This window comes from Oncorhynchus nerka, linkage group LG22 (genome assembly GCF_034236695.1).
Source record: "Oncorhynchus nerka isolate Pitt River linkage group LG22, Oner_Uvic_2.0, whole genome shotgun sequence".
Classification (NCBI taxonomy): Eukaryota; Metazoa; Chordata; class Actinopteri; order Salmoniformes; family Salmonidae; genus Oncorhynchus; species Oncorhynchus nerka.
In genome coordinates, this window is record NC_088417.1 from 70,992,081 (window position 1) to 71,015,902 (window position 23,822).

Genomic DNA, 23,822 nt, shown 5'->3' on the forward strand with positions numbered 1-23,822 from the left:
GGATCATAGCTTTCAACTGAATTCACCTTGTCAGTGTACAGTATAGTCAGAAGATAGCTGTGAGATGTGCTCTGACCTGAGGATAGGTAAAGGATAAAATAAGTTATTTTGATTAGTTTGTAAGGAAATCTTAGCTGTGAAAATGTGAGGAAAATGTGAGGAAAATCATTCAAAGAGGAAAGAGAGACAGCAAAACATTATGCAAGATTGTCATTATGCAAGATTCTGGGAGAGAATCTGGGCTCAACTGGTGCTGCCTGGTCCTCAACCGCAAGGCCAGCCCTCCACAGCCCCTCCCCTCACACCAGGACCAACCACCTTAGGCTCAACATGTCTCCTCATTACCCATCTAGAGTCATCAGGAGCTGGGAAGGACTGAACTTTCCACTGAAATGTCAGTCAGTCTCTATAGACCTCAAGAGCCTACAGAGGATTCATGCACTCCGTCAACTGTAAAGATGTTCAGATATGTGTCCCTCTAGCGATTCCTATGTATTGTCTATCATAATTTCTCCTGTAAAGCAACAATCTTCTGTTATGTTTACCACAAATGTGAGTTGGGTTGCAGTCATGAGATGTATTACATAGGAGCTTTCTATCCATGCCACTGAGTCCGCTGAGAAAGAGAACACATTCCTTAGATCCTTAGTTACTCATTCAAGGGTTTTTCTTTATTTTTACTATGTTCTACATTGTAAATTAATAGTGAAGACATCAACACCATGAAATAACACATATGGAATCATGTAGCAACCAAAACAGTGTTAAACAATTCAAAATATATTTTAGATTTTAGATTGTTCAAAGTAGCCACCCTTTGCCTCGATGACAGCTTTGCACACTCTTGGCATTTTCTCAACCAGCTTCACCTGGAATGCTTTTCCAACAGTCTTGAAGGAGTTCCCACATATGCTCAGCGCTTGTTGGCTGCTTTTACTTTACTCTGCGGTCCAACTCATCCTAAACCATCTCAATTGGGTTGAGGTCAGGTGATTGTGAAGGCCAGGTAATCTGATGCAGCACTCCATCACTCTCCTTCTTGGTCAAATAGCCCTTACACAGCCCAAATAAAATAAAATCTAATTGTATTGGTCACATACACATGGTTAGCAGATGTTAATGCAAGTGTAGCGAAATGCTTGCACTTCTAGTTCCGACTCTGCAGTAATATCTAACAAGTAATCTAACAAATTCACAACAACTACATTATACACACAAATACACAATAAGAATATGTACATTCCGCAACAAAGCCTCCTTCACTCACGCCGCCAAACTTACCCTAGTAAAACTGACTATCCTACCGATCCTCGACTTCGGCGATGTCATCTACAAAATTGCTTCCAACACTCTACTCAGCAAACTGGATGCAGTTTACCACAGTGCCATCCGTTTTGTCACTAAAGCACCTTATACCACCCACCACTGCGACTTGTATGCTCTAGTCGGCTGGCCCTCGCTACATATTCGTCGCCAGACCCACTGGCTCCAGGTCATCTACAAGTCCATGCTCCGCCTTATCTCAGTTCACTGGTAACGATGGCAACACCCATCCGTAGCACGCGCTCCAGCAGGTGTATCTCACTGATCATCCCTAAAGCCAACACCTCATTTGGCCGCCTTTCGTTCCAGTTTTCTGCTGCCTGTGACTGGAACGAATTGCAAAAATCGCTGAAGTTGGAGACTTTTATCTCCCTCACCAACTTCAAACATCTGCTATCTGAACAGCTAACCGATCGCTGCAGCTGTACATAGTCTATCGGTAAATAGCCCACCCATTTTTACCTACCTCATCTCCATACTGTTTTTATTTATTTACTTTTCTGCTCTTTTGCACACCAATATCTCTACCTGTACATGACCATCTGATCATTTATCACTCCAGTGTTAATCTGCAAAATTGTAATTATTCGCCTACCTCCTCACGCCTTTTGCACACAATGTATATAGACTCCCCTTTTTTTTTCTTCTTCTTCTTCCTACTGTGTTATTGACTTGTTAATTGTTTACTCCATGTGTAACTCTGTGTTGTCTGTTCACACTGCTATGCTTTATCTTGGCAGGGTCGCAGTTGCAAATGAGAACTTGTTCTCAACTAGCCTCCAGGTAGGAGGCTAAATAAAGGTGAAATAAAAAAATTAAAATTAAAATATGAATATATGGATGAGCGATGGCGTGCAGCATAGGCAAGATGCAGTAGATGGTGTAGAATACAATATGTACATATGAGATGAGTAATGTAGGATATGTAAACATGATTAAAGTGGGGTTATTTAAAGTGACTAGTGATACCAAAATGTTTATTTATTTTATTTATTTCACCTTTATTTAACCAGGTAAGCAAGTTGAGAACAAGTTCTCATTTACAATTGCGACCTGGCCAAGATAAAGCAAAGCAGTTCGACACATACAACGACACAGAGTTACACATGGAGTAAAACAAACATACAGTCAATAATACAGTAAAAAAAACAAGTCTATATACAATGTGAGCAAATTAGGTGAGAAGGGAGGTAAAGGCAAAAAGGCCATGGTGGCAAAGTAAATACAATATAGCAAGTAAAACACTGGAATGGTAGTTTTGCAATGGAAGAATGTGCAAAGTAGAAATAAAAATAATGGGATGCAAAGGAGCAAAATAAATAAATAAATTAAATACAGTTGGGAAAGAGGTAGTTGTTTGGGCTAAATTATAGGTGGGCTATGTACAGGTGCAGTAATCTGTAAGATGCTCTGACAGTTGGTGCTTAAAGCTAGTGAGGGAGATAAGTGTTTCCAATTTAAGAGATTTTTGTAGTTCGTTCCAGTCATTGGCAGCAGAGAACTGGAAGGAGAGGCGGCCAAAGAAAGAATTGGTTTTGGGGGTGACTAGAGAGATATACCTGCTGGAGCGTGTGCTACAGGTGGGAGATGCTATGGTGACCAGCGAGCTGTAAACAATGTAAACATTATTAAAGTGGCGTTATTTAAAGTGACTAGTGATACCTTTATTAAGTACATTTATTTAAATGGCCAGAGATTTGAGTCTGTATGTTGGCAGCAGCCTCTCTATGTTAGTGGTGGCAGTCTGATGGACTTGAGATATAAGCTGTTTTTCAGTCTCTCGGTCCCAGCTTTGATGCACCTGTGCTGACCTCGCCCTCTCGATGATAGCAGGGTGAACAGAAATGTCTCTGTTGGTTGTTGTCCTTGATGATCTTTTTGGCCTTCCTGTGACATCGGGTGCTGTAGGTGTCCTGGAGGGCAGGTAGTTTGCCCCCAGTGATGCGTTGTGCAGACCGCACTACCTTCTGCAGAGCCTTGCGGTTGAGGGCAGTGCAATGGCCGTACCAGGCGGTGATACAGCCCAACAGGATGCTCTCTTGTGCATCTGTAAGAGTTTGTGAGCATTTTAGATGACAAGCCACATTTCTTCAGCCTCCTGAATTTGAAGAGGTGCTGTTGTGCCTTCTTCACCACGTTGTCTGTGGACCATTTCAGTTTGTCCGTGATGTGTATGGAGAGGAACTTAAAACTTTCCACCTTCTCCACTGCTGTCCTGTCGATGTGTATGGGGGGTGCTCCGTCTGCTGTTTCCTGAAGTCCACGATCATCTCCTTTGTTTTGTTGAAGTTGAGTGAGAGTTTTTTTCCTGACACCACACTCTGAGGGCCCTCACCTCCTCCCTGTTGGCCGTCTCGTCATTGTTGGTAATCAGGCCTACAACTGTAGTGTCGTCTGCAAACTTGATGATTGAGTTGGAAGAGGGAACAAGGAGTACAGGGGGGCCCCAGTGTTGAGGATCAGCGGGGTGGAGATGTTGTTTCCTATCTTCACCACCTGGGGGCGGCCCGTCAGAAAGTCCAGGACTCAGTTGCATAGGTCGGGGTCGAGACCCAGGGTCTCGGGCTTAGTGATAAGTTTGGAGGGTATTATGGTGTTAAATGCTGAGCTGTAGTCAATGAACAGGATTCTTACATAGGTATTCCTCTTGTCCAGATGGGAGTGTGCAGTGTGATGGCGATTACATCGTCAGTGGACCTATTGGGGCGATAAGCAAATTGAAGTGGGTTTAGGGTATCAGGTAGGGTGGAGGTGATGTGATCCTTGACTAGTCTCTCAAAGCACTTCATATTCATTTAGTTCAGTTACCTTAGCTTTCTTGGGAACAGGAACAATGTTGGCTCTCTTGAAGCATGTGGGGACAACAGACTGGGATAGGGATTGGTTGAATATGTCCATAAACACACCAGTCACTTGATCTGCGCATGCTCTGAGGACATGGCTAGGGATGCCATCTGGGTTAACACGTTTAAATGTTTTGCTCACGTTGGTCACGGAGAAGGAGAGCCCACAGGTTTTGGTAGCGGGCTGTGTCAGTGGCACTGTGTTGTCCTCAAAGCGAGCAAAGAAGTTACTTAATTTGTCTGGGAGCAAGACGTGGATGTCCGTGATGGGGCTGGTTTTCTTATTGTAATCCGTGATTGACTGTATACCCTGCCACATACGTCTCGTGTTTGAGCCTTTGAATTGCAACTCTACTTTGTCTCTATACTGACCCTTTCGATTGTTTGATTGCCTTGCAGAGGGAAAAGCTGCACTGTTTGTATTCAATCATGTTTCCGGTCGCTTTGCCATGATTAAAAGCGGTGGTTCGCTCGTTCAGTTTTGTGCGAATACTGCCATAAATCCACTGTTTCTGGTTAGGGAAGGTTTTAATAGTCATAGAGGGTACGACATCTCCGATGCACTTGCTAATAAACTCGCTCACCTAGTCAGCGTATACATCAATGTTGTTGTCTGAGGCTATCCGGAACATATCCCAGTCACCGTGATCGAAGCATTCTTGAAGCGTGGAATCCAATTAGTCAGACCAGCTTTGTATTGACCTGAGCATGAGCGTTTCCTGTTTTAGTTTCTGTCTATAGGCTGGGAGCAACAAAATTGAGTCATAGTCAGACTTGCCGAAGGCAGGGCGGGGCTTTGTATGCATCGCGGAAGTTCGAGTAGCAATGATCCAGAATACTACCAGTTCGAGTCGCGCATTCGATATGCTGATAGAATTTAGGAAGAATTGTTCTTAGATTAGCTTTGTTAAAATCCCCAGCTACAATAAATGCAGCCTCAGGATGAATGATTTCTAGTTTACATATAGTCCAGCGAAGTTCTTTCAGGGCTGGCGAGCGATCTGCTGGGGGGGGATATACACAGCTGTAACTATAATCGAAGAGAATTCTCTTGGAAGATAATGTGGTCGGCATTTGATTGTAAGGAATTCTAGGTCAGGTGAACAAAAGGACTTGAGTTCCTGTATGTTGTGATTACACCATGAGTCGTTAATCATAAGGCAAACCCCACTCCTTCTTCTTACCAGAGAGATGTTTGTTTCTGTCGGCACGATGCGTGAAGAAACCGGATGGCTGTACTGACTCTGACAACAAGTCCCAAGTGAGCCTGTTTCCGTGAAACAGAGAATGTTACAATCTCTGATGTCTCTCTGGAAGGAAACTCGTGCCCTAATTTTGTCCACCTTGTTATCTAGAGATTGGACATCGGTGAGTAACATGCTCGGAAGCGGTGGATGGTGTGCTCACCTTCTGAGTCTGACCAGTAGGCCGCTCCGTCTGCCTTTCCTGCCGAGTCCGTTTTGTTTTGGGTTGGCCTCTGGGATAAGATCACGTGTCCAGGGTGGAGGTCCGAACAAAGGATCCGCTTGAGACGTATTCCTGGTCGTAATGATGGTAAGTTGACATCGCTTTTATATCCAATAGTTTTTCCTGGCTGTATGTAATAAAACTTTAGATTTTCTAGGATAACAATGTAAGAAATAAAACATAAAAGAACAAATAACTGCATAGTTTTCTAAGAACCTGATGCGAGGCGACCATCTCTGTCAGCGTCATTTCACTGGAGGTATGTTGGGTGTGTTGGGTCATTGTCCTGGGTCATTGTCCTGTTTAAAACAAATGATAGTCCCACTAAGCCCAAACCAGATGGGATGGCGTATCAATGCTGTGGTAGCCATGCTAGTAAGGTGTGCCTTGAATAAAATTAAAATAAATCACAGACAGTGTCACCAGCAAAGCACCCCCACACCATCACACCTCCTCCTCTATGCTTCATGGTGGGAACCACACATGCAGAGATCATCCGTTCACCTACTCTGCGCCTCACAAAGACATGGCAGTTGGATCCAAAAATCTACATTTGGACTCATCAGACCAAAAGGACAGATTTCCACGGTCTAATGTCCATTGCTCGTGATTCTTGACCCAAGCAAGTCTCTTCTTCTTATTGGTGTCCTTTAAAAGTGGTTTCTTTGCAGCAATACGACCATGAAGGCCTAATTCACGCAGTCTCCTCTGAACAGTTTATGTAGAGATGTGTCTGTTACTTGAACTCTGTGTAACATTTATTTGGGCTGCAATTTCTGAGGCTGGTAACTCTAATGAACTTCTCCTCTGCAGCAGAGGTAACTCTGGGTCTTCCTTTCCTGTGGCGGTCCTCATGAGAGCCAGTTTCATCATAGCGCTTGATAATTTTTGCGACTGCACTTGAAGAAACTTTAAAAGTTCTTGACTGACCTTCATATCTTAAAGTAATGATTGACTGTCATTTCTCTTTGGTTATTTGAGCTGTTCTTGCTATAATATGGACTTAGTCTTTTACCAAATAGGGGTATCTTCTGTATACAACCCCTACCTTGTCACAACACAACTGATTGGCTCAAACGCATTAAGAAGGAAAGAAATTCCACAAATAAATGTTTAATAAGGCACACCTGTTAATTGAAATACGTTCCAGGGGACTAACTCATGAAGCTGGTTGAGAGAATGCCAAGAGTGTGCAAAGCTGTCATCACGGCAAAGGGCGGCTACTTTGAAGAATCTTAAATACAAAATATATTTTGTTAACACTTTTTTGGTTATTACATGATTCTATATGTGTTATTTCATAGTTTAAAAAAAAATCTCTTCACTATTATTCTACAATATAGAAAATAGTAAAAATAAAGAAAAACCCTTGAATGAGTAGGTGTGTCCAAACTTTTGACTGGTATTGTAGGTTTGAGATAGAATGTCCTTGTGTGTGTGGTTGAGTGTATTTCTGTCAACCATCCTCTTTAATTGCTTCATAAGTCCAAGCAGCATTGTTATGCGACACCATGATGCAGATGATGTCATTTCAGATTAGAAAGCACTGAGATCCACTGATGCAGGCTGACCGATTGACTCTCCGTGGCTTTTACACCCCATGGCTTTTGGAAACTTTACCTCTGAAATGGTCATTATTATTTACCATGCTTATGTTGCACTCTGAAACTTCATATTAGTCACGGTAATGTCCTTGGTAGGAAAATTAGAAAGTGTTGATTACATCATATATCACTACACTTGACCCGGACAAAACAATTTGACAGACTTCATCTGGTAAATCCCTACCTCACAATTACAAGATGTTGCATATTACAGTAAACAATTGTAAAATGGAATGGAGGTCACTCATATGGAATTGTTGTAATTTTTATTATAAATATAGAATTGATTTATTATGATTAAGTTCTGTTTGAACAAAAAGGCCCATGATAATGTAGTTATTACACTATGATAATGATGGAAGACTCTTATAGGAAATTGCTACACCATCACGTTTTAAGAGTATGACAAAACTTTGTTATGGGTAGGGTTGAAATACATTCCCTGGTTTTCCGGATGATTCCTGAAATTAAGAGGGAATAAGCAGGAAATGGAATCCGCCTTCCTGGATTTCTAGAAAACCTGGACATTTCTAGAAAGTTACAAGAATTTTGCAGCCCTAGTCTCGGGTAATTGCACTTCTCAATATGTCTACCGAATCACATTGCATTCATGCCATTAACAAAATAGACCTATGGGGTAACATTCCAGAAGAGAATACGTTTGAACATTGATATAGGCCTAAACCCGAATGGCTGGAGCAGTGAGAGTTCCAACAGACTCTGACACCTTCTTATGGGCTGAAGGGAATGTGGAGGATTCTCTCTGAGTACTTCAGCTCACTGTCATAAACATCTAGTTCAATCATGCTGAATTTATGAGGCCCACCACAATGCTAGCTGGTACAGTAGATAGAAATGTGGCGGTGCTGGGGCTGTGGGGGGACAAGCTCTTAACCTAACAGAGTTATGGAGCCCTGTGCTCATGACGGAGTATTGAGAGGCAGGCCTTGGTGCATCAATCAGTTTGTCAGAGTTTCCATCACATTTACCTTACTGTCAAAGATAATTTGGGTGCGTGCTTATGAACTAATTTACACTCAGCTTGCCATTATATAAAACCATATAGAAATGAATAGCTTGTGTGAAAATGATTTATCTTCCATGTACTTTAATAAATATTGGCCCCCTCCAGGTCTCCCTTGTGAAAGAGATCTTTCAACCTCAATTGGTCAACCTGGTTTTTCAAGTTTACACTGCTCCCCATACAGAAATGTAAAAAGCAGATGATGTCCTTTACCCCTCTGATGTTCTCCTAAAACTCAAGGAGAATTTGTTTGGTTGGCATCATATGCTCCTGCCCTTAGTTGATATAGATGTGTTTTGACATTATTTGGCCTGGTAGGTTGCCCTACAAGCAAACCCTTCGAGGCTTAGTTCCAAAATAGAGGTACCACTTTGTTTCAAAAGTTGGGGAAGTTTCCAAAATGATAACATGAAGAGCAGAGAAGGGCAACATTAAAACATTTAGAGAACATTTGACATATTTTACAGCTTGATTCTGCTGTATGTGAGTAAGATTGTACAATTCCTTCACACAATAGTAACATGTCTGTGTTTCCTGACACCAGTTCCAGCCAGGACGTTGTATGCACTGGCATGGCCATTTTCTGCCTGGTTACCGTTGACAAGATCAGGAATCTGGTAAACAAAAGCAAAACATAGTTTACAGTGTATACTCTTCCCTAAATGTGTCCCAAATGATACATGTGGTTTACAGTTTATGTTTAACTTCTCCCATTTAGGTAATGAAAGAGCATAGTAACACTTTACAGCTCTCTCGCACTCTCTCTTTTAGGGTTGTTGGTTCAATTCCCACGCGGGACCAGTACGAAAAAGTACATATGCACTCACTATTGTAAATCGCTTTGGATAAGACTGTCTGCTAAATTACTAAAATGTAAAATAACTAATAATCTTCAGCTGAAAATGCAATCACCCTGAAATTCTTAGGTTATGACTTATTACAGTTGACTTTAATATTATATTACTGTAATGAAAACTAATCAATTACACTGTAAATAAATCATACAGAATAAATTGGCATCTGAACAAATTAAGAAATCCACATCTAAATCTAGAGGCCACCTTATGTCTCAATGTATTATTACGTACCTCAAAATGTTTTGTATAGCTAGTCTGGATGTAACCACTGTCGTTGAATTCACTGTGGGTGACACCTGCTGTAAGAAAGATACATCTCAGTATTTTACCATTGGAGTGTTTTCAGGGATAGAAGAATGTGTGAACACGTGACAGCGTGGCTGTGAACACGTGACAGCGTGGCTGTGAACACGTGACAGCGTGTCTGTGAACACGTGACAGCGTGTCTGTGAACACGTGACAGCGTGGCTGTGAACACGTGACAGCGTGGCTGTGAACACGTGACAGCGTGGCTGTGAACACGTGACAGCAAGAGGCTGATATAAACATACCACGGCATAACTTAAAGAATTTTGTTAACATTAAAAATGTGTTCTGTTAATCGAAAATGTCATTCTAATCTGTGTGTAGGCATAAGTGCCTATGCGGGCGCATGTGTGTGTGTTGGTGTGTGTGTGTAAAGACAGAAATGATAGCTCCTACTTGTTTGGCCGTCTATCACGTATGCAGGGTTTTCCTTGCCCTGTCTCTGTCCCACTGCACCACCACTCATCTCGATCTGGGACCTCGTTCTCCTGGGATACATCAAACACTTCACTGCAACAATCACACTATAAACCTCACATAATGATCAAGGTAACTGATCTGGTAATTGGGGACAAAATGGTAGCAGAACTCTTACCCCATTTCCTTCTGGTAGCTGGATTCTGAAAGGAACCCCGAGAGAAAATAATAATGAATCAGGTATAGACGTGTTGCTTTTGGTGATGGTAATTATGCCATGATGAATGTAGTAGGCCAAACTTTATTTGGATAGTCCATCTGTAGATGCTATCTACAGAATATCAGTAACATTTCAACTAACTATCTACTAACCCTAACACTAGCTCTAACCCTAACCTTAACCTTACCCTAACCCTTATTCTAAACCTAACCCTAACCTTAGCAAGCACTTGCTTATCAACAGATAGTTTGTTGATAGTATGACCATCAGTAGAGCATCTACAGATGGAAAATCCGTAATTTCTAAATCAAGTGTGACCGAATGAATTCTCCAACATTTGTCTCTAGACATATAGGCCTATAGGTGTTATATACCTATAGTCAGAGTTTTGATATTAGACCTCATGTGTACCCTTTCAGACAGTGAGTAATCTACATCCACAAATGATCATAAACCTTTATACTCATTAGAAGATTTACTGCAAGTCAACCTCTTTGTTAGCATCTCCTTGAAGTCTGTTGCTTGTTGAGCTTTCCTGTATGCATCGGACATATGAGAGGCAAGCAGCGGGAGCCAAACAGTCCTAAAGTTACTATGTTTTCTGACTGGTGTGTCCTGTATTTAGATGAAGGCCTCTGCATATATCTCACCCTGGCATTGTCCTAATAGAGGACCTCAGTGAGACCTGTCCTGACTCAGTCTACTTGTTTTCTACTTTCTTCAGTGAAACAGAGCAAGAGGCTCGATTTGGGCATGACTCCTGCTCCTTGGACTACAGGAGGTTTGACCTTGATACAAGCTAAAGAAAGGCTTCTTACTTGCTTCTTTTCTGCGTTTGCAGCAGAAGACGATTCCAAGGATGAGCAGCACCAGCAGAGCGAAGCCACCGATGGAACAAACGACAGCGATGAGCACAGTCCAGTCTTGGGGCTCTGGTGAAACAGTGGTCTCGAGATAAGTAAGAGTTAGTGAGTTAGTATGTATGGTTAGTAAATATCACAATGTAGACTGACATCTTAGCCTTCAACTCAGTTGGCTATTGAGACAGTAGGTTCTATTGTAAGTCCAACCTGCCACTAGTTGTTAATGTACTAAACTAATCAAATGTGTGACGGAGCTACAGAAAATGATACATGGCAATGTATGGGAGTTTTTCATATACATATAATATGGAGCCTCTGTGCTCTTGGAAGAAATGCACAACTTGTATCATGTAAGTATCTACCTGCATAAACAATGAATTCATTCACTTATTTATTAATGTAATAAGTAATTATGGAAAAATAATCACAGTCCCACAGAACAGTACAAAGGCATATGTTAAGGGAGGTAGCTCTTATCCTTTCAGAGGATTTTCTCATATTTTTTATTGCTCTAAAAATTGCAAGTCCAGCCAGGATCATCAACTTTTAATTGTGATTTTTGGCAGCACCTCAACTTGGCCAGGAACCCATAAAATCCCTTTCCTGACTCAGCAAGGGTTCCCATTTCTAACAGTGTAAGCAGACCTCACTAAATCCTATCCATGGCCGGCACTATAGGCTGGCCATAGGGGGAATGGCCCGCCCTACCTTACCTCGTTGCCTGTCCAAACATTTCAACATTGATAATTTATTTGATCGAGAAGCAAACAGAAAGACTGATTAATCTAAGATAGGTTACCTTTGCACGTATCTCACCAGAGAAAGAATCAGAGCGATCAAAACGTATCTGATGCTGCCTGGCCAAAAAGAGTATTGCATATCATACTCTTTTTGGCCAGACAGCATCAGATACATGGGCTACACACAGTAAGACAGAAAAACACTATTTCGCACGCTCGGATGCTTTCTCTGGTGAGATAGTTTCAGTCACTTGCGAATTGAAGGAAAGTTGGCGGGTGCACAGTGTACTGTTTGGATCCTGGAATTATTTTGGACAAACATGCGAAGGTAACCTACTTTTGAAGTGATTTGTTTGACAATCAGATTAAAACATTAGACTGGTTGTGTTCATGCACATTAAAATGTAAGATCATCAAGAACAACAACCACCCGAGCCACTGCCTGTTCACCCCAATACCATCCAGAAGGCGAGGTCAATACAGGTGCATCAAAGCTGGGACCGAGAGACTGAAAAACAACTTATATCTCAAGGCCATCAGACTGTTAAACAGCCATCACCAACACAGAGAGGCTGCTTCCTACATACAGACTCGAATCCTTGGCCACTTTAATAAATGGATTACTATTCACTTTAAATAATGCCACATTAATAATGTTTACATTACTCATCTCATATGTATATACAGTTGAAATCAGAAGTTTTCATACATTTAGGTTGGAGTCATTACAAATCGTTTTTCAGCCACTCCACAAATTTCTTCTTAACAAACTATAGTTTTGGCATGTCGGTTAGGACATCTACTTTGTTTATGACCCAAGTCATTTTTCCAACAATTGTTTACAGACAGAATATTTCACTTCTAATTCAATGTATCACAATTCCAGTGGGTCAGAAGTTTACATACACTAAATTGACTGTGCCTTGAACAGCTTGGAAAATTCCTGAAAATGATGTCATGGGTTTAGAAGCTTCTGATAGGCTAATTGACATAATTTGAGTCAATTGGAGATGTACCTGTGGATGTATTTCAAAGCCTACCTTCAAACTACCCCTTTGCTTGACATCATGGGAAAATCAAAAGAAATCAGCCAAGACCTCAGAAAACAAATTGTAGACCACCACACATCTGGTTCCTCCTTGGGAGCAATTTCCAAACACCTGAAGGTACCACGTTCATCTGTACAAACAATAGTATGCAAGCATAAACACCATGGGACCACGCAGCCATCATACCGCTCAGGAAGGAGATGCGTTCTGTCTCCTAGAGATGAACGTACTTTGGTGAGAAATGTGCAAATCAATCCCAGAACAAGACCCTGTGAAGATGCTGGAGGAAACAGGTACAAAAGTATCTATATCCACAGTAAAACGAGTTCTATAACGACATAACCTGTAAGTCCGCTCAGCAAGGAAGTAGCCACTGCTCCAAAACCGCCATAAAAAAGCCAGACTACGGTTTTCAACTGCACATGGGGACAAAGATCGTACTTTTTGGAGAAATGTCCTTTGGTCTGATGAAACAAAACTATTTTTTTTATGGCCAAATAGTTCTAACTATAGAACTATTTGGCAATAACGACCATTGTTATGTTTGGAGGAAAAAGGGGGAGGCTTGCAAGCCGAAGAACACCATCCCAACCGTAAAGCACGGGGGTGGCAGCATCATGTTGTGGGGGTGCTTTGCTGCAGGAGGGACTGGTGCACTTAGATGATGGAACCATTAGGAAGTAAAATTATGTGGACATATTGAAGCAACATCTCAAGACATCAGTCAGGAAGTTAAAGCTTGGTCGCAAATGGGTCTTCCAAATGGACAATGACCTAAAGCATACTTCCAAAGTTGTGGCAAAATGGCTTAAGGACAACAAAGTCAAGGTATTGGAGTGGCCATCACAAAGCCCAAAGACCTCAATCCTATAGAAAATGTGTTGGCATAACTGAAAAAGCGTGTGCGAGCAAGGAGGCCTACAAACCTGACTCATTTACACCAGCTTTGTCAGGAGGAATGGGACAAAATTAACCCAACTTATTGTGGGAAGCTTGTGGAAGGCTACCCCGAAACGTTTGACCCAAGTTAAACAATTTAAAGGCAATGCTCCCAAATACTAACTGAGTGTATGCAAACTCCTGACCCACTGGGAATGTGATGAAATAAATAAAAGCTGAAATAAATCACTCTCTGCTATTATTCTGACGTTTTACATTCTTAAAATAAAGTGGTGATCCTAACAGACCTAAGACAGGGAATTTTTACTAGGTTTAAAGGTCAGGAATTGTGAAAAACTGAGTTTAAATGTATTTGGCTAAGGTGTATGAAAACTTCCGACTTCAACTGTACTGTATTTTATACCACGTATTGCATCTTGCCTATGCTGCTCGGTCATCCATATATTCATCCATATATTTATATGGACATATTTTTTTATTCCACCCCGTTAGATTTGTATGTATTAGGTAGTTGTTGTGGAATTGTTCAATTATTTATTGGATATAACTGCACTGTCGGAACTAGAAGCACAAGCATTTCTCTACACTTGCATTAACGTCTGCTAACCATGTGTATGTGACCAATAACATTTGATTTGATACATTTCTACAGTTATATTACATGTATTTCCTATAAAAACGCATTTTAAAATGTGTGCATGCCCTTGTCCCGTGAACAAAACGTGCCCCCCTATGGAAATCAAATGCCTGTCTAACTCAAGAGTCAGAAGAGTTCTTACCAACCACCAGGTAGATGGAGCTGGACAGTGGGGTGGTCAGGGCAGATACGCTGGCCAGGCACTTCACTTGGACACTGTTGACCCCCCGGACAGTGAGGAAGCTGATGGAGTTATACAGACTGTCCAGGGCCTCACTGCTACTGTTGTAGCTGTTCTGGTCCACCATGACCCCATCCACCACCCAGCTCACTGTGGGCTTAGGGAACCAACCAGAGGCCTCACATTGGACGATGGCCTGGTGGCCCTGGGCCACTGTTATGTTACCTCCCACAATCCTCACTGTGCCGCTCTCTGTGGAGACAGAAGAGAACAGTCAGCAACCGTGAGGGATGACATCTTATATGAAACACAATGAATATACTGTAGTGTTATTGTTGGACCACCTACAGAGTGGATAATTCTATAGATGCTGGAACTTAATTTGAGCCAGTTTGCTTCAGCAGGAAAATAATCCTGCAACTATGTTCTAGTATGGTAAATGCTTCCTGAATGTCCTGACTTAACAATGGTCCCAGCTGAGGGTTGGCCACAATGTAAACAATCAATGTAATATCAACATCCATTCAGTTGGATATTACTACTGCCTGCCTAGGAGTATTGATACATGGAGGGGAATATGTTTGTAATCAGGTAGGTCCAAATCAGGGGAATGAGAAGTCCATCCATGCACCATACTCTATATCAGGTGTGAAGGTACAACCCAGATGCAGACCACGTCGAATAAACAATAGTTTAATATTCCAACGGGGGCAGACAATGGACAGGTCATGGCAGGCAGGGCTCAGTAAACCAGAGGTGGGGCAACGGTACCGGGCAGCAGACAGGCTAAGGGAGACAAAGGGCTGTGAGACATGGGTTTGACTCTGGAGACATGAAAGGTGGGATGAATACGAAGGGTAAGGGGCAACAGAAGATGAACAGCAGAGGGGCTAATGATCTTGGAGATGGGTAACTGGTCGATAAACCGGGGGGAGAGATTGCGGGATTCCACCCGGAAGGGCAGATCCCGGGTAGATAGCCATACCTTCTGCCCGAGACGAAACCGGGGAGCCGGGGTCCGATGGCGATCCACTTGTTGTCGATACCTGGAGGTGGTCTTGAGGAGTGCTCTCTTCCAGGTACGACGACAGTGGTAGACAAACATCTGGGCAGAAGGTATGCCGACCTCCTCTTCCTGCTCAGGGAAGAGTGGGGGATGATACCCGAGGGAACATTCAAATGGTGATAGGCCTGTGGCAGATCAGGGAAGGGTGTTGCGGGCGTAATCTACCCACACCAGCTGCTGGCTCCAGGTGGTGGGGTTGGCGGTGACCTGGCAGCGCAGGGTGGTCTCGAGGTCATGGTTGGCTCGCTCCGACTGGCCATTAGACTGGGGGTGGAACCCAGAGGACAGGCTGGCTGACGACCCAATGAGGGTGCAGAACACCTTCCAGAACCGGGATGAGAACTGAGGGCTGTGGTCAGAAGCCATGTCCACGGGCAGTCCATGGATCCGGAAGACGTACTGCACCATGAGCTGGGCCGTCTCCTTGGCAGAGGATAACTTGGGGAGAGGAATGAAGTGGGCGGCCTTGGAAAAGTGATCCACCACGGTCAGGATGGCGGTGTTGCCATCAGACGGGGGAGACCCGTGATGAAGTCCAGGGAGATTGGTCCCACTCCAGGACCACGGAGTGGACAGCGTCAGGCACGAACATCCGGTTATCTGGGACCCCCTAGGGTTCGGCTGGGACCGCTGTGCCTCCCGAACCTGTTTCCTGACCGATACCCCAGCTGAGTGCCGTCGCCAGGCACGAGATGGGAAGGAGCTCCGGGGTCGGGCTCCGGGGTGGTAGCTGAGTGGTTATAGCGGTGAGACAGGGCATCCGGCTTGACATTCTTGGAACCCGGCCTGGTAGGAGAGGGAAAAGTTTAACCGGGTAAACAGCAGGGCCCATCTCACCTGCCTGGAGTTGAGGCTCTTGGTGGTGCGGAGATACTCCAGGTTTTTGTCGTCGGTCCACACAATGAACGGATGTTCCGCCCCTTCGAGCCAGTGCCTCCATTCCTCCAATGCCATCATCACCGCGAGAAGCTCCCGATTCCCCACATCGTAATTCCTCTCCGTGGAGGTGAGGTGGTGGGAGAAGAAGGCGCAGGGATGTAGCTTAAAACGTCTTTGGGATAGGTGGGAAGGTAGCGTCCCACCTGGCCAACATCCGGTGAAATGGCGGAGCGCCAAATTCAAATTAAATAACTATAAATATTAAACTTTCATGAAATCACAAGGGCAATACATCAAAATAAATCTTAACTTGTTGTTAATCCAGCCAACGTGTCAGATTTCAAAAAGGCTTTAAGGCGAAAACAAACCATGCGATTATCTGAGGACAGCATCCAGCACACAAATGCATAAAAAATCATTTTCAACCAGGGAGTTGCGACACGAAAGTCAGAAATAGCGATAGTGATCTTCTTCTGTTGGCACTCCAAAAGGTTTCAGTTACATTACAAATGGTCCTTTTGTTCGATAGATTTCTTCTTTATATCCATAAAATCTCAGTTTAGCTGGTGCGCTTCAGTCAATAATTCACTCGGTTTCTATCAGTCAAAATGCAAACAAAATTAATCCTAAACGTTACCAATAAACTTATCCAAACAAGTCAATCAACGTTTATAATCAAGCCTTAGGTACCCTAAAATGCAAACAAACAATAAAATTTAAGACGGAGAATCGTTATTGTCTTTACCGGAGATAAACAAAAATAATGCGCTCTCGGCCATGCGCATGGAAACACTACAGACAAAATGGGAGCCCTTAGAAAAACTACTTCTTCTCCCACATTTTTCCAAAAATGTAACGGCTTTCTAATGGTGAAGGAGAGTCGGACCAAACTGCAGCGTGTCTATTGTGATTCATCTTTAATAAACAAACGTAACACACAACAAAACACTAACACTACAAAACGAAAACCGAAAACAGCCTATACAAGTGTCTACTAACCTCTAACCAGGACATCAAGACACACAGGACAATCACCCACAATACAACCAAAGAATATGGCTGCCTAAATATGGTTCCCAATCAGAGACAACGGTAAACACCTGCCTCTGATTGAGAACCACTTCAGACAGCCATAGACTCTCCTAGAACACCCCACTAAGCTACAATCCCACTATACACACATTCCAAAATCCCAAGACAAAACACACCACAATACAAAAACTCTATGCCACACCCTGGCCTGACCCAATACATGAAGAAAACACAAAATACTTAGACCAGGGCGTGACAGAACCTCCCCCCCTAAGGTGCGGACTCCCGAACGCACCTCAAAACAAATAGGGAGGGTCCGGGTGGGCGTCTGTCCATGGTGGCGGTTCCGGCGCGGGACGTGGACCCCACTCAATTAATGTCTTAGTCCCCTCTCCTCGCGTCCCTGGATAGTCCACCCTCGCCGCCGACCATGGCCTAGTAGTCCTCACCCAGAAACCCACTGGATTGAGGAGCAGATCGGGACTGAGGGGCAGCTCGGGACTGAGGCAGCTCGGGACTGAGGGGAAGCTCAGGAGTGAGAGGAAGCTCGGGAGTGAGAGAAAGCTCGGGAGTGAGAGAAAGCTCGGGAGTGAGAGGAAGCTCAGGAGTGAGAGGAAGCTCAGGAGTGAGAGGAATCTCAGGCAGGTTAATGGATCTACCAGATCCTGGCTGGCTGGTGGTTCCGACAGATCCTGGCTGACTGGCAGATCCTGGCTGACTGGCGGATCCTGGCTGACTGGCGGATCCTGGCTGACTAGCGGATCTGGCAGATCCTGGCTGACTGGCGGATCTGGCAGATCCTGGCTGACTGGCGGATCCTGGCTGACTGGCGGATCCTGGCTGACTAGCGGATCTGGCAGATCCTGGCTGACTGGCAGATCCTGGCTGACTGACGTATCCTGGCTGACAAGCGGATCTGGCAGATCCTGGCTGACTGGCGGATCCTGGCTGACTAGCGGTTCTGGCAGATCCTGGCCGACTGGCGGATCCTGGCTGACTAGCGGATCTGGCAGATCCTGGCTGACTGGCGGATCCTGGCTGACTAGCGGATCTGGCAGATCCTGGCTGACTGGCACTTCTGGCGGATCCTGGCAGACTGGCGGATCCTTGCTGACTGGCGGATCCTGGCACACTGGCGGATCCTGGCTGAATGGCGGATCTAACTGATCCTGGCAGACTGGCGGCACTGGTGGCGCTGGGCAGACTGGCGGCGCTGGGCAGACTGGTAGCTCAGGCGGCGCTGGGCAGACTGGCGGCACAGACGGCGCTGGGCAGACTGGCGGCGCTGGGCAGACTGGCGACGCTGGGCAGACTGGCGGCGCTGGGCAGACTGGCGGCGCTGGGCAGACTGGGAGCACTGGCGGCGCTGGGCAGACTGGCGATGCTGGGCAGACTGGCGGTGCTGGGCAGACTGGTAGCTCAGGCGGCGCTGGGCAGACTGGCGGCACTGGCGGCGCTGGGCAGACTGGCGGCGCTGGGCAGACTGGTAGCTCAGGCGGCGCTGGGCAGACTGGCGGCACTGGCGGCGCTGGGCAGACGGGTGGCTCAGACGGCGCTGGGCAGACGGGTAGCTCAGACGGCGCTGGGCAGACGGGTAGCTCAGACGGCGCTGGGCAGACTAACAGCTCTGGATGCTTCATGCAGGCTGACAGCTCTGGCTGCGCTGAACAGAGGAGTACTGGTGCCTCTGGAATGAGGGGCTCTGGCGCCTCTGGCATGAGGGGCGGTAGCTCTGACAGCGCCGGACAGGCGGGAAGCTCCGGCAGCGGCGCCGGACAGGCGGGACGCTCCGGCAGCGGCGCCGGACAGGCGGGACGCTCCGGCAGCGGCGCCGGACAGGCGGGAGGCTCCGGCAGCGGCGCCGGACAGGCGGGACGCTCCGGCAGCGGCGCGGACAGGCGGGACGCTCCGGCAGCGCGCCGGACAGGCGGGAGGCTCCGGCAGCGGCGCCGGACAGGCGGGACGCTCCGGCAGCGGCGCCGGACGGGCGGGAGGCTCCGGCAGCGGCGCCGGACGGGCGGGACGCTCCGGCAGCGGCGCCGGACAGGCGGGAGGCTCCGGCAGCGGCGCCGGACAGGCGGGACGCTCCGGCAGCGGCGCCGGACAGGCGGGACGCTCCGGCAGCGACGCCGGACAGGCGGGAGGCTCCGGCAGCGACGCCGGACAGGCGGGAGGCTCCGGCAGCGGCGCCGGACAGGCGAGCTCCGGCAGCGGCGCCGGACAGGCGGGACGCTCCGGCAGCGCTGGACAGGCAGGACACACTGTAGGCCTGATGCGTGGTGCTGGCACTGGTGGTAATGAACCGAGGACACGCACAGGAAGCCTGGTGCGGGGAGCTGCTACCGGAGGGCTGGGGTGTGGAGGTGGTACTGGATAGACCGGACCGTGCAGGCGCACTGGAGCTCTTGAGCACCGAGCCTGCCCAACCTTACCTGGCTCGATGCCCACTCTAGCCCGGCCGATACGAGGAGCTGGAATATACCGCACCGGGCTATGCACCCGCACTGGGGACACCGTGCGCACCACTGCATAACAAGGTGCCTGCCCGGTCTCTCTAGCCCCCCGGTAACCACAGGAAGTTAGCGTAGGTCTCCTACCTAGCGTAGCCATACTCCCTGTGAGCCTCCCCCCAAGAAATTTTTGGGTCTGACTCTCAGGCTTCCATCCGCTCTGCCGTGCTAGCTCCTCATAATGCCGCCTCTCTGCTTTTGCTGCCTCCAGCTCGGTTTTGGGGCGACAATAATCTCCAGGCTGATCCCAGGGTCCTTTACCGTCCAGTACCTCCTCCCATGTCCATTTCTCCAGGTAGTGCAATCTCTCCCACTGTAGATGCTGCTCTGGCATGAGGGGCGGTAGCTCTGACAGCGCCGGACAGGCGGGAAGCTCCGGCAGCGGCGCCGGACAGGCGGGACGCTCCGGCAGCGGCGCCGGACAGGCGGGACGCTCCGGCAGCGGCGCCGGACAGGCGGGAGGCTCCGGCAGCGGCGCCGGACAGGCGGGACGCTCCGGCAGCGGCGCCGGACAGGCGGGAGGCTCCGGCAGCGGCGCCGGACAGGCGGGAGGCTCCGGCAGCGGCGCCGGACAGGCGGGACGCTCCGGCAGCGGCGCCGGACAGGCGGGAGGCTCCGGCAGCGGCGCCGGACAGGCGGGAGGCTCCGGCAGCGCTGGACAGGCGGGACGCACTGTAGGCCTAATGCGTGGTGCTGGCACTGGTATGCCGTGCATACTATGCCACGCCAACAGCTTTCTTTCTACTCTGTCCACTACATCCTCCACACTCTCAGACTCAGCACTCTGCTTCGCCGACAGCTCCAATTCCATCCATGGCTCTGCCCAGGGTCCTTTTCCGTCAAGGATCTCCTCCCAAGTCCATTTATCCAAAGAGTGCAGCCTCTCCCACTGCTGCTGCTGCCTCTGTTGCTTCTCCTGCTGCTGCCTTTGCTGCTGCTGCTGTTGCTCCTGCTGCACCTGTCGCTTCTCCTGTGGCTCCTGCCTGTTGACACGCTGCTTGGTCCTGTGGTGGGTGATTCTGTAACGGCTTTCTAATGGTGAAGGAGAGTCGGACCAAACTGCAGCGTGTCTATTGTGATTCATCTTTAATAAACAAACGTAACACACAACAAAACACTAACACTACAAAACGAAAACCGAAAACAGCCTATACAAGTGTCTACTAACCTCTAACCAGGACATCAAGACACACAGGACAATCACCCACAATACAACCAAAGAATATGGCTGCCTAAATATGGTTCCCAATCAGAGACAACGGTAAACACCTGCCTCTGATTGAGAACCACTTCAGACAGCCATAGACTCTCCTAGAACACCCCACTAAGCTACAATCCCACTATACACACATTCCAAAATCCCAAGACAAAACACACCACAATACAAAAACTCTATGCCACACCCTGGCCTGACCCAATACATGAAGAAAACACAAAATACTTAGACCAGGGCGTGACACAAAAACCAGCCTGAAACTCTTTCTAAAGACTGTTGACATCTAGTGGAAGCCCTAGGAACTGCAATCGGGCATGATTTCACCCTATTATAAAAGTGCCAGCCATTGAAATCAGTGGTAGGATGAAAAAACATTTCTTGGGATGGTTTGTCCTCGTGGTTTCATCTGCCATTTCAGTTCTGTTATACTCACAGACATTCTTTTAACAGTTGTAGAAACTTTGGAGTATTTTCTACCCAATTCTACCAATTATATGCATATCCTACCTTCTGGGCCTGAGTAGCAGGCAGTTTACTTTGGGCACGCTTTTCACCGGAAGTCAAAATACCGCCCCCTATCCCAAAGTGTTAAGGTCCAGGGCATTGGCCACCACAAACTGGAGGTGAACTCCAGTAAGCGTTGCAGCTGCACCCTGGATGTAAGCTGAAGTCAATCCACCACCGCTTTCACCTTCTTGGGATCCATCTTGACGCTCCCAGCAGAGATGATGTAGCTCAGAAAGGGCATGGTGGAGCGATGGAACTCACACTTTTCCGCCTTAACAAACAACTGATCCTCCAGAAGGAGCTGGAGAACCTGCCGGACATGGAGCACGTGTTCTTGGGGGCAGCGGGAGAAGATGAGGATGTCATCAATGTAGACGAAGACGAACTGGTTCAGCATATCGCGGAGAACGTCATTCACCGGAGCTTGGAACACGGCAGGGGCGTAGGTGAGGCCAAAGAGCATGACCAGATATTCATAGTGGCCGCTGGCTGTGTTGAAGGCGGTCTTCCACTCGTCCCCCTCTCGTATCCGCAACAGGTGGTAGGCATTACTTAGATCCAGCTTGGAGTACACAGTGGCCCCCTGGAGCGGCTCGAAGGCTGCGGAAATGAGTGGAGTGGATGACTGTTCTTTACAGTGATGTCATTGAGTCCCTGGTAGTCAATGCACGGGCGCAGGATCTTGTCCATCTTCTCCACGAAGAAGAACCCTGCGCCAGTGGAAGAGGAAGAGGGACAGATAAATCCAGTATCTAGGGAGTCCCCAATGTAGTCCTCCATAGCCTTGGTTTCCGGTCCCGACGGCGAGTACAGACTCCCCCGGCGAAGCGTGGTGCTAGGGAAAAGGTCAATCTCGCAGTCATAGGGACGGTGTGGTGTAAGGGAAGTTGCCCAGGACTTGCTGTGACACCTCCCGGAGATCCTGGTATTCAGCGGGAATGGTGGAGAGATCCGGAACCACCTCCAAGGACCCAGGAAGACATCCCGGGGCAGGTTATGCCGACTTCAGACAATGGGTGTGACAGAACAAATTCAAGCCCATGATGGCACCCGTAGACCAGTTGATGAGTGGATTGTGTCGCTGGAGCCAGGAGAATCCCAAAAACACGAGGATCTGGGGGGACTTGATGAGCAGGAACTGAACGGTCTTGCTGTGATTCCCTGACACACGTATGTTGATAGGAGTGGTATTATAGCTGACCCGACCAATAGAGCGCCCATCCAATGCTCTAACATCCATGGGAATGGAGAGAGGCTGAGTGGGGATATTCAGCTCAGAAGCCAGTGTGCCATCCAAAAAGCTCTCAGCGGCCCCAGAGTCAAGGAGGACCCAAAGAGATTTGGACTGGTTTCCCCACAGCAGAATGACATATAAAGGGTTGTGAGTAAGGAAAGGAGAAAAGTCCCCCTAATAGCCCAGAGTACTCGCTCCTACCGGTGAGCCTGCACTTTTACCGAGCACGAGGACACAAAATGACCCGCAATACAGACAGCTCCTTGTGCTGACACTGTGTTGCCATTCCGCTGGCGACAGCCCAGCCCTGACTAGCTGCATGGGCTTGGGAAACAGTGCCTTGGCCCTCCTCGGTGACTCTTGAGAAATGTAGGGAAATCTCGGGTGCTCCCGGCCACGGGACCGTCGGGGACTTCTGGGAGGACTCAGAGGCAAGGTGGAGTCCCTGGACGTGCGAGTGAAATCGAATTTCCTCTCGATCTGTCATTCCCGCAATCGCCCATCGATGTGGATGGTCAAAGCGATGAGGGGGTCAAACTCTGTGGGTAACTCCCGAGCCGCAAGCTCCTCCTTAACCTCCTCCGAGTTGCTGTGCAGGAACATGTCGAACAGTGGTTCCGGGTTCCACGCACTCTTAGCTGTCAACGTACGGAATTCCACTGCATAGTCGGCCACAGTGCGGGCATCCTGTCGGAGCTGGATTAGCTTCCGGGCAGCTTCTCTCCAGGAGAAAGGGGCATCAAGGACCTTCCTCACCTCTCCCACGAACCCCTCCAGGCTCTCGCATATGGCCGGCTGCTGTTCCCATACAGCGGTAGCCCAGGTGAGAGCCCTTCCAGACATCAGCGTGATGAGGTAGGCTATTTTGGAGCAATCCGAGGGGAAGGAGGAGGGCTGAAGCTCGAAAATGAGGGCACACTGAGCTAGAAACACCTGACAGGTGCTCG

General features: G+C 47.3%; 1 protein-coding gene across 7 annotated transcripts in view; it reads right to left on the reverse strand.

Moving 5' to 3' along the window:
• Window positions 1-7,486: 7,486 nt before the first annotated feature.
• The window catches only part of igsf5a (immunoglobulin superfamily, member 5a), a 29,877-nt gene continuing 13,541 nt past the window's right edge, over window positions 7,487-23,822 (reverse strand). For 2 of the 7 annotated variants that reach the window (XM_029627789.2, XM_029627782.2), the window contains exons 4-9: window positions 14,393-14,683; window positions 10,880-10,993; window positions 10,020-10,044; window positions 9,821-9,912; window positions 9,350-9,417; window positions 7,487-8,875 (exon numbers count right to left, since the gene is read on the reverse strand). In XM_029627789.2, coding sequence (XP_029483649.1) covers window positions 8,768-8,875; window positions 9,350-9,417; window positions 9,821-9,912; window positions 10,020-10,044; window positions 10,880-10,993; window positions 14,393-14,683 — 698 coding nt within the window. In that variant the 3' untranslated portion in view covers window positions 7,487-8,767. Of the gene's footprint in view, window positions 8,876-9,349; window positions 9,418-9,820; window positions 9,913-10,019; window positions 10,045-10,879; window positions 11,010-14,392; window positions 14,684-23,822 lie in introns of all 7 variants that reach the window. The other 5 variants (XM_029627784.2, XM_029627783.2, XM_029627788.2 and 2 more) reach the window with 5 other exon arrangements.